Raw genomic sequence first — 11804 nt, forward strand, 5'->3', positions numbered from 1 at the left:
GACTCGTGGGAGGATAAGGATTCTGGTGATGTAATTTTCATCGAGTTTCGAGATGTGAGCCTGAGGGTCGGGTTTGGCCAATTTCGAGATTTTTGGTATTATTTGATTGTTTTCGCTTGGGCTTCGTTCCCTTAGCATATTTTGACGTCGTGATTCTGATTTTGGATAGATTCGACATGAGTGGAGGCCGATTCGAGGGGCAAAGCCTTCGCGAGCTAGAGATTTGACCAGTTCGAGGTGAGTACTGATTGTAAATGATGTTCTGAGGGTTTGAAACCCCGGATTGCACATCGTAATGCTATATTGAGGTGAGGCACACGCTTGATGACGAGCGTGGTTTGTGCACTATTGGGGATTGTTACTTGGTCCGTCCCGACTGATGATTTTACCGCGTATTTGACTGAAATCTACTTGTTTTCATCATTATTTGGGCTGAATGCCATATTTGGGCCTTGTGCCAACTATTTGAACTCTTAGGGGTTTTTTACTGGTATTTCCTCACTGCTTTGACTTTATATTGAACTCAGTCATGTTATATTTCACTGTTTTCGTACTCAGCCATGTTTACTCTGTTTTAAACACTTACATGATCTTTTAAACGATATTTTTGGGATGAGAAACATGTTTTACTACTGCTCGAGTGGCTTGTGAGGATTTTTGACTGAGTAAGGCCGAGGGCCTATGTTGTGAGGAAACATTTGATACTGATTATGAGGCCGAGGGCCTGAGATATGTATGTCACGAGGTGGCTTGATTGATATGAGGTCGAGGGCCTAGTGATGATGCCACTAGGTGGCTTGATATTACGCTTGGGCCGTAAGGGGCCCCTCTAGGAGTCTGTACACCCCCAATGAGCGTGGTACCCATTGTGATGTGAGATTGAGCCTGAGGGGCTGGTATTGTTCTATGTGATTGCCCGAGGGGATAGTACTGTTCTGAGATGATTGCCCGAGGGGCGGATTTGTTGACACTATGCCCGAGGGGCGAGCCTTTATGTGTTTACTTTTCATAATTGACTGTCAATTACCTGCTTAATCATTAAAAAAGGCTTTTTCATGAAACTACATTTGAGTTAAAGAATTTTACATTTCACTGATTTACTGTTTTTAAGTGGTTTTACTGCTTTATTATAGAATGTTTTGTGCCTTACGTGATTTCTTGCTTTCAGTCTTTATTTACATTTGTTACTCACTGAGTTGGAATACTCACTTTACTCCCTGCACCCCTGTGTGCAGATTCAGGCGTTGCGGATCCTGCTAGTGCGAGTTGAGAGCTCCCGGTAGATATCGGAGTCCACGAGGTAGTTGTTTGACGTCCGCAGTCCCGTGTTTCTCCCTCTTTATCTTTTCTATCTCTTATCAGATGTTTGTAATAGTTTGTAGACTCTTCAGACTTGTAATAGGTTATATAGATGCTCATGACTAGTGACACCCCGGTTAGGGCTGTGTTGGGTTATTTTCCGCAAACTGTGTTATTAGCTGCTTAAACCTTAGTTTAATTGATTATGCTTTATACTGTTTCTTATTGTTTAACTGTTTAAAAATAGAATTGGGTTTAATTGGCTGACTTTGTTTTCATGAGAGGCGTCATCACGACCGGGTCCGAGTTTGGGTCGTGACAGACACACAGCAGCTTGTAGTAGTAGCTTATATAACAGCTTCTTTTCTTCTATAAATAGAAGATGTTTCAGTTCATTATATACATCAGTTTGAATTCAAATAATATGTCAATTTTTCTTTATACTTGTCTTTACTTTATAATCTTTATTTTATAACAATAAGATCAATGTAGTAATCCGGCAAAACAAATTTATGCTGTTAATATATTAAACTATATTTTATAACTTTTAGAGGAAGAAAAAGAAGAAACTATAATTAGCAGTCAGCTATACTCCTTTTGTTGTGAAAAGGCACATGGATAGCTGACATCAATTAGCATGACAAGTAGATGGAGAGTTGACACTTGTCAGAAGAATGTGCCACTGGTTGATGAGATAAAGACGGGACAATTTCGTTAAATCGTTAAAGATTTTATGTAGCAGCTACAGTAAGTTTCGTTTCCAGCCAATCGTATAGCTCTGTTTTATCCAAATTACAAAAATACCCTTGTCTGTGGCAGGCAGGCATGTTGACCTTGAGGTGCTGTATTCCCTCTTATTAAGTATAGTAATAGTAAAGTAATAAGGAACAAACCCTTAAGTTAATACGCTGCATGATTTTAGGCATATGATTAGGGTTTCAGTTTTGGTTGGGATCTACTATTCGAGGAAATATTTTATGTCTACTATTGATATAGTAAATGTGCTGCTAGAAATATGTATTATGTTGTTAAAAATTACACAGACATGCAAAGCTCCCGCTTCTCTTCAATTTCGTAATTAAACTTTATATCAAAACTCATTTACAAGATAAAGTCCAAAGTACTTGCATGTAAAATAATAAGTCTTGTCTTACGCTCCATGCATATTTTTTCTGTGGAAAAGATCCAGCTTGGAAGGTGACCAGCAAAACCGTTTTCTGATAAAGACAATTAAACCAAATTTTACATACAAGGGACCGATATAAGAAGGGTTTTTTAGACTTAAACGCTAGAGCTCAAAATCTGACTTCACAAGTTCATACGTTGAGAAGAACTGTACAAGTAGCCATTGTAGTATATAACCTATGCCTTCGCCTTACAAGTTAAAATACTATCTCATCTATCAACTTTCATACACATTTTTGCAGGCCACTGTAGTATATAACCTATGCCTTCATCTCATTTAACTATTTCTACTGCATTTAAGTTACTCTGCCCAAGTCTGAAAGGATGTCTACTTTTCTATTAGTTATCCTACTCTGTATCTACATATCTCTAGCTTACTGAGAAGGCTTGATTGTCGAAGCAGTTTGTAGAAAGAGCACGGACGGTATGTCCCTGATCCGATATCCACCTCCCCAGAAAGAGGCAAGACAAAGGCCCATGATAGCCATTGCAACTACGGAACATGCAGGAGGGACCGCTTGAGTGCTCCCGAGGAATTGGGTTGCAAGAAGCCCTGCCAGCGTGGAACTCTGCATTCCTGTGCATACTGAAATCGTCCTGCAGACTTCTTCTTCAAACCTGCCATTGTACCAATTATTATATATAGATGATTTTCGAACTACACTTGATAAATGGTCTTATATTAACTAGAGGAGCCTTCAGTGAAGAATGAATATGCAATTAGTAAGTGTTCAATAGAAATATATCACAACTGAAAATGTCATATAAATTCATGTTTTACTCGACGCATACTGAAAGAACAGTAGATGAGAAAAACATCGTGAGTTCTCTTCAAGCCCACATATTGCAATAAATTGAAACAACTAGAGATACAAGTTTCAGCACCAAGAGTTGAATAGTATAACTTTTCAAGAAATCAAGTAAACTGAAGAATTCAAATATGCTTTTAAGCACCCATTAAACGGCAGATGCTCCACCTAATAAATTGGCGTACATCACATGTCAATTGATGAAGGAAAAGTGTTTCTTTTATAATGGTGGCATCTGGGCTAGCTTGCCTACACCTCGACAATTCCGCCGGCTGCCTAGCTACCTCCAACCAGCACAAGTACCGGGTAACTCTGCCTATCAAGGCTAAGATGGAAAATGTAGGAAAGGTATGTTTTAACTAATGGAAGGAGCAACTGATATGCTCTTGCATCACTAGGATGAAACAGAGTTTGGATAGTCTAGTCTGTTTATATATAATAACAGAAATACCTATTTATGGTGCAACAAATGGTATATTGATAAGTATCTCGTAATTACAAACTAGAGAACAGCTCCAAAGCATTAATTATCATGATGGGAAATGTGACAAGTATACATGCTTTATCTTAGACGTATTTCATCACATACAACAGTCCACAGATAGAAGAGACTTAGACAATTACCTAAAAAATGGAAGTTTCGAGAGCCAATAACCCACTGCAAATGCCACTGCATGAAATGTCAGTACAGGACCAATCAACCTGGCACCCTCAGCAGAAAGAATCTGAGCACGGTTGATTGCAAGAGGACTGCCAATACACAGTGAAGTACAAATCATGGCAACGAAAGGCATCACGGGTTGTATAACAGATACTACTGGTTTTGCATAGGTGTTCAGCGCTAAGCCAAGAGTGACTGGGAGAAGAACGACCTGCAAAGACAGTAAATGAATGACTATGGACACATTTTGACGTAGATGGCTGAGGAATTATGATATAAAAAAGCTTTTCACCTGTAATGTTTGGTATACTACAATTACACTAATTATCAAGCAGCAATTGTGTAAGGGCATTTGATACCTGCAAGATTGACTTTGACATTGCAACTGCATCAACTGGAACAACTGAACCAATGAGAAGGCCAGTTAGAAGTGGAGTAACAAGAACTGAAGCAATGGTGCTTGAACTGGTCAAGAGAATACTGAACGCCACGTCACTTTTGCTCAAGAAGCTGGCGTAACTTGATAATTGAGCCCCAGCAACACAAGACATCAGGACAAAACCAGCATAGAACGCCTGAGGCATCCCAAATGCCTGTGCTACAAGTATGCCAAGAGCTGGCTTCAGGACATACTGAGCAATGAATCCAACAGATAAGGGCAAAGGTCTGCAACCAACAAAGCTCAAAAGCTTTAACACCAAAATGCTAACTACCTCAACAATGACCAGGTCCATAAAACTAGTAAAATTGGCCTAACCTTTTAATAGCGAGAGCAAAATCATCAATGGAAAGTCTAATGCCAATTGACAACATGATTCCTCCAAGCGCAGGAGCGTACATTTCTTTAGACACCCTGCATTTTTTCTATCGTTTATACAAAGCAACAATATACAAATGTTTAAGAAAACATAAAGTGGTAACTCAAAGCAAGATTTTAACCCAGCAAGAGTATATTAGAAAGAAGTAAAACATGCCCCAGGAAGAAAGTAAATTCGATTTCCCCTAAATAGACTTCAATTTCAGAATCTGATACATTATTTACTAGTTTATGTCATCGTTGCTGATATAAATAGAACTCCATCTTATGGCTATTAGAGACTAAGATGTACAAAAACAGAGGAATATACCGTAGGCTATAGTGAATGTGAAAGGGATTTGCTTCACCTGCAAGATATTAGCACTCCTGTTTATTTTACTCATAAACCCAAAAAAAGGGTTGCAGAACTAAACTTAATAAATAAATTATATATGCATCCCCTATAATAACTTTGGGAGTGTTCATTCAATACCTTTCAACAAAACATTTTGCTAAAGAAAAAAGGTAAAATTAAATACAAACACGCAAAACTAAAACGAAAAGTACAAAATTTTAAAAATCAATAGGGACAAGTTTTCAACTGACAGTCCGCTAAACCTACCTAAACCCCTCCGAAAAGAAAGGGTTCAAAAAAGATATTCCTACGAAATGATTTTATAATAAGCAGAAATTACTGAAAGCAATAACTAAAAAGCACAATAATTTATTTACAGTTAGAGTTCCGCAATGAAATAAAAGGTAAACAGAAGTGATCATTACCAAGTGAAAGTGGAAGGTTGAGAAAGAGCAGCAACAGCAGTGAGCGCCACAACAAATGGAAGTAATGCAGACAAAGCTTGTGAATAATCCGCCTTTTCATCTTCGACATAAAAACTCCTTGGATTTGCACCAAACGACAGTAACGAAAAGTTACCTTCCCGTCTATGCAAACCCACTCTCCCAATTAACGGCGACGAAGTCGAACATGCAACTGCGTTTAACGAGCCCCCATTAAGACCTTTTACGTTTTTAATAGCTTGAGAGCTTAAATATCGGTTCTTGCTATGCAAAATTGAGAAATTGGATATTGAATTGGGGGATAAAAGATAAGGTTTTGGGTATTTAAGGGATAAAGATGGAATTAATGACATTTTGAGGTTGAAGGGTAGCTTCACCGGCGAGTATGAATGTTCCCGATCGCCGGAGAAAATTGGGTTCTTTCCCGGCGAGGGAAGAAAAGAAATGAGAGGAGGAGCAAAGCGCAGAAGCGATGATTACTAAAAATATTTTTGTTGATTGAATAATGAAAGAAGAGAAATTTTTCTATTGTGTTACGCTGATGTAAGTTCTCTTTACAGTTGTAAGTATTTCAGTAAGCTATTTAGTATTTATACTTGACTGCAAGATTTATAGCTGCGCCCGCGGCGTAGGAGATTTCTTGTCCCAAGTATAGACGGGTATTTGCAATGTCACCCTCTTCTAACTCATATTTACCTGTAAACTCTTCGTTTCTTATTATTTATTTATTTGTGAAATTCTTCATAACGTGGACAATTTTCCGTCATATATATATGTGTGTGTAAGAAAGAAGCTACTTCTATAACCTTTGAAGTATTTTATGATTTTTATAAATTGACTAGTCCTGTTTTTTAAACAATTCAACTTTATTTCTGTGCATCTAATATTTAATTACTTATAATCTAATAATAGTATCTCAAATTTTTCATCAGAAGTTACATACTTTTGCAACTTTTGGAAGTTTCGGAAGTTTTGCAAATATATTATTGGTGTCGAATCAAATTGAAGACATCAACAGTATATAGCACTTATTCATGGAAAAATTTATGGTTCTTTAAAATATAAATTATGGTTCTAATCAAAGCTAAATTTAATGTTGAAGTCGTCAAATTAGATTCTATTTTACTCGTTCCTAGCATATATATATATATATATATATATATATATATATATATATATATATATATATATATATATATATATATATATATATATATATATATATATATATATATATATATATATATATATATATATATATATATATATATATATATATATATATATATATAGAGTTATTATTTTTGAACTTCTCATAACTTATTTTAGTTACTCGATTCGTAATTAAATATTTATATAAGTTTAATAAATTTTCTAATATAAATACGAAGTCTAAGCAAAAGTTTATGATTTCGTCGGAATCAATAAATAATACGGTAGCTATGGCCATGTTTTTGAGATAAAAATTAGTAGGCGTTTGGACATAAAAAATGTGAGATTTTTCTTTTAAAAAGAGTAATTTTTGAAGTTAAGTGAAAAATGTTACAGTTTGTGAGAGGAAAATATTTGCTTGAAAGGGTAAAAACTATTTTTCAAACTTAAAATTCATCTTCAAATTTTTCTTTTAAATTCAGCTTCAAAAATTTAATTAAATGCATAGCTAATTAAAATTTTGAAGATGAGGTTCGAAAAAAATACTACTATTTATGTGAAAAAGGAAAAAATATTTGGAAAACAATCTCTAGAGATGGCTATAGAGCCATATAATAGACATTGGAATTGAACCAACCTTCGGAAAAGAAAGATCATAATTCCAGGTGGTAGACTTTTGCTAGGTAAATTAAGGATAAAAGTGTAGAATATTCCTCCGGAAAGTATTGGGGAGAAAAATAGAAATACTAGGAAATGAAATCCTCATGAGAAATGAAATGCAAAAAGGCATGGGGCAATGACGGTGTGGGAAATGAGGTCAGAAAAATCCAAGTGTGAACCACAGTCCAGTAATGTGATATTTCTAGATAGATACCTCTGCCCACTAAAAGCCACAAAAGAAGAAAAAGAGAAAAGGTAAAGTAACAGATGAAATTTGCCGTGTGTTGGTTCCTTCCAGAAACTTCTCAACACATGTCGACGTTGCTCCTACAAGTGCAACTACATGCAACTTTGAAAGTAATAAAATAACTTGACTCTATCATTTTCTCCATTTTTGTTGGTGTTTTTTTTCAAGGGAAAATATACTTATATTTATAATAGTAAAATAATAGCAAACTAGGGTACGAGACCCATAGTATTGCCATTAGTACATAGTAGAGAAATGTCTTATAATGCAATATCATTTCCTAGTGCTGTTAGAGTACTACACACATTCATACCACATGATCTAACACATGTATGGCCATCCTAGTCCTTACAATAGGCATCTATTGCAAAGGTAGGTGGTGATACAACATAAAGAGTTTTATTATAACTAGGGCACATTAGAGCTTCTTTTGCCAACTGGCGTGCTACCATGTTTCCTTCACGAAAGTTGTGCTTCATTATGATCTCCCCTTGCTGTAGTGCCTTCTCCATTAACCACCTGCATTCATGAATTAAATCGTTGTAAGTAGGATAATCTTCATCAAGAAAGCGAATGACATTTCTGGCATCTGTTTCAACTTCACATGGGAATATGTTTTTCTTGCTAATTATTTGAAGTGCATGCCGTAGTGCTAGGAGTTCAGCCTGGATAGGTGATGTTGTTTGATACTTCTCGTAGTAGCCTAGTATCCATTCTCCTTTATTGTTACGTATTATTCCACTCACTCCTCCATGTAAACAACTTTTGTTGAAGGCTCCATCAAAGTTGAGCTTGTACCAGTTCCTTGGAGGGGGCTGCAACTTTACTTTCAACTTGATTGATATATTATTAGTAGTAGGCTTGAATGTTAGCAAGTGATATTCTAATGCTGGGTAAACGACTTTGGTTGTGTTGATATAGTTATTAGTATTGTTCACATTATTTTCATTTCTGTTTCTCCAAATTGCCCAGATTGCAAATGGAAAGACTTCTTCCCATGTTATGAGAATGTGTCACGACCCTAGGACAGAACTACTAGACACGGCTTGTAGACTCCCTAGGACAGAACTGCTCTGATACCACTTTTATCACGACCCAATTCGGAGGGCCGCAACGGGCACCCAGTGCCTTACCCAACCGAGTACCAACGCGACGTATTCTTTCTTATCATACCATCATGGGTAAATGGGCTGGAAGGGCCGTCATGATATAATCAGAATGAAACATAAGGGAATACTTGAAATAGGATACCCAACATGTCATACAAACTTATACATGTGACATGCAGTCCTATAAGACCAAAATGAACACTCGTACACTGAACATAGGCTGACAAGGCCATTCAATCTTTCATATGCATGACATCTGTCTACAAGACTCTAAGAGTACATACATATTATAAATGTCGGGACAGGGCCCGGCCATACCAATCAATACAATGCCCAAATCATACTGACCAAATAGGCAACTCCGGATCAAGTGGAGTGCACCAACACCTTCCGTTGAGCTGATAGCCTACTAGGAGGAATATCAACCTGTCTATCAGGACCTGCGGGCATGAAACGCAGCGTCCCCAGGTAAAAGGGATGTCAGTACGAATAAAGTACCGAGTATGTAAGGCAGGAAAATATAAATAAGAACAACAATGTAAAGAGAGATAGAGGAGATGCAACCTGTAATATCTGAATGCCACTGGGGGCTACTGATATGAAATGCATAATACATATATATACATACACTTTTAAAAACATTCGCCTCTGTGAGCGTCATCATCATCATATCTTACCCGGCCTCAAATAAGACTCGGTAAAAACGTACCCGACCATTATAAGGCTTGGTAGAATCGTACCCGGCCACATGGAGCTCGGTAATCCCAACTGATCAGTGGTTGCACAATAGGTGTCATACCCGGCCGACTATAGCGTGGCTCAGTAGAGTAAAATAGATACATACATACATATATATATATAATGCATGCTCGACTCATGGAATCATGTTCTAAACCTTTCAGAGTGATGTAAGGTTGGTATCCTCTGTACACATTATTAGGACTAACTCTTCACTATGAACCTTATAAGAATCAGAAAGTATCAACAACATTGATAACATAAGAATAAGAGAAGAAACATCAACATCAATTGTTCCATAAGAGGGGAAACAATGTAAGTACTGCTAGCTTCTAAGAGTAGAGTATCTTTGGAAGCTCGTTCATTACATTATGTACAATCGGAGTCATGCAAAAGAAGGAAAGGGATAGCCTCACATACCTTGTATATGTACTGCCCAACCTCAAGCTATGCAAATGTCACGACTCCTTAGTCTACAATAAGAGAATTGACACTATCATTATCGTTTAAGCGTCATAACTATTATGTATCGACCACAACCTATTTTACAATGAAACGGACAGCACCTCCCCTATATATATACAGCCCAACATACCCCTATCACTTCATACACAACACGACAACCATAATAGTGTCAAACAATCCGAAAATATTATGACGAACGACCAACAAACAACCTTGCCATTATGTGGTGTTTCTCCACACCCTTCCTCCTCTCAACTCCATAAAAATAGTAGCAAAAAATACAACCCAATGCTAATACAAAACAGCCCACAAAACTGTCCCACAAGTTCATCAACTCAAAAATAATTTTTCAGTTTACTTAAACATGTTTCGACTTGTGTTTTCTTTCAAATTGAGAAACATAACCAAAAGTACATAATTATACCTCTTATCCAATAAATCAGACATGAATTAAACTTAAAAATAAGTTCACAACCAGCCAACCATTACAGAAGAACAAACAACATACCATTCTTTCGAAACTAGCTAGGTCTATTTTTTACGATCGAGTTACAATTCGCAAATGCATAGATAATGGAAGGAGAAGCATAAACTTACCTTGTACTGAGTATAACCCACGAAACCTGATCCTTCTTCATCGAAAATAAGTTCCTCAACACAGCTACAAGAAGGAGAAAGAGAAACTAGCAAGCTGTCTGGACTTTTCAGCACTAGAATCGCGTCGTAACACCCGGAATACCCTAGGGTTTGTGTGGAATTTTTGGGGAGGAGTTGCAGGTATTCAATTAGGTTTTCAAGGTCTGGAAGATGGGTGAAACAAATGATTTGATATTCCCTTAAAAGACCCCTCTTGGCCGACTTTGGGCCTTTTAATTGAGTCATCTCATTTTGGCAAGTAGGTGATGCACCTACTTGTCACCTACCAGACTGCGCAGTCTCGCAAAAATACGAGTATCTCTCTACTCTGACTTTGTATTGACAAATGGTTTAATGATTTAGAAACTAGACTCATAGATATTTAATGTGGTAGGTAGATGAGCCCCTAATTCCAAGTATATTGGGAGAAAAGTTCAGTTACATTTGACCTAATTTTCAGCACATTTATGAATTGAACTTGTGATGACTTTTTCCAACTTTTGTTTCATAACTCGCTTGACTTAAAATCATAACACCAACTATCATACGACTAAAATAACTCATATTATAATCTCCTTATAATGTTAATAACCCTAGTTTCACCCCAAAAGTACATGGTAAAATATTCCAACTTGTCAACTTTCGACGAAACTTATTTTCTTCAATTTGTTTAGCTTCTAAGCTTTCAAACCCTCTAGGTACTTGGTATCAATGATCTTAAATATTTCTAACCTCCACGTTAACATGATGAACGAATTTTGTAAACTTTTCAAAGATGATTCCATTTTTCAGCTTACATTAATTGACTTATGACGTACTCTTACGTACGTAAACATGGGGTGTAACATCATTCCCCCCTTTGAAATATTCGTCCTCGAATGTTGACTAATGCGATTATCAGTATCATAACCTGTAGCTCTTACGAATACTTTAATATTTTCCTTGACATCTCGGAAACTGTTCTGTAAATAAATCCAAGGGCCTAGGTATTCCCCCCTTTAGGCGTCTTTCTCATACCACGACCTGTGGTCAGAATTCTTCCAATCTCATAACTGTTGTTACCTTATGACATGCATCATGTACAACCGTGTACTTATATGTTTGCCTATGCGACTCTTTTATCCTTTTTCCTCCAGCTTTTGGCCAATCTCTAGGCCTCACTTTGTGAACATATACAGAACTATGACAAGATGTCCCTCTAGGCATCTATAGGTGTACTAAAGTTCTTCGCTTGGTACTTTGTCGAACT

The 11804-nt window shown here is 36.8% G+C and overlaps 2 protein-coding genes across 2 annotated transcripts; both read right to left on the reverse strand.

Annotated features, from left to right (window-relative positions):
• Window positions 1-2497: 2497 nt before the first annotated feature.
• On the reverse strand, window positions 2498-6246 carry LOC107827866 (putative sodium/metabolite cotransporter BASS3, chloroplastic). Its single transcript, XM_016655083.2, has 5 exons — window positions 5531-6246; window positions 4712-4807; window positions 4314-4620; window positions 3918-4165; window positions 2498-3102 (listed from the first exon to the last, which is right to left on the reverse strand). Exons 1-5 carry the CDS (start codon window positions 5899-5901, stop codon window positions 2859-2861), a joined length of 1266 nt encoding a protein of 421 aa, XP_016510569.2. The 5' UTR covers window positions 5902-6246; the 3' UTR covers window positions 2498-2858.
• A 1702-nt stretch (window positions 6247-7948) lies between these two features.
• Window positions 7949-11340, reverse strand: LOC142176193 (uncharacterized). Its single transcript, XM_075243306.1, has 3 exons — window positions 11288-11340; window positions 10517-10580; window positions 7949-8467 (listed from the first exon to the last, which is right to left on the reverse strand). Exons 1-3 carry the CDS (start codon window positions 11338-11340, stop codon window positions 7949-7951), a joined length of 636 nt encoding a protein of 211 aa, XP_075099407.1.
• Between the last annotated feature and the right edge of the window lie 464 nt (window positions 11341-11804).

The sequence above is a fragment of the Nicotiana tabacum genome, chromosome 22 (genome assembly GCF_000715075.1).
Source record: "Nicotiana tabacum cultivar K326 chromosome 22, ASM71507v2, whole genome shotgun sequence".
In the NCBI taxonomy this organism is placed as follows: Eukaryota; Viridiplantae; Streptophyta; class Magnoliopsida; order Solanales; family Solanaceae; genus Nicotiana; species Nicotiana tabacum.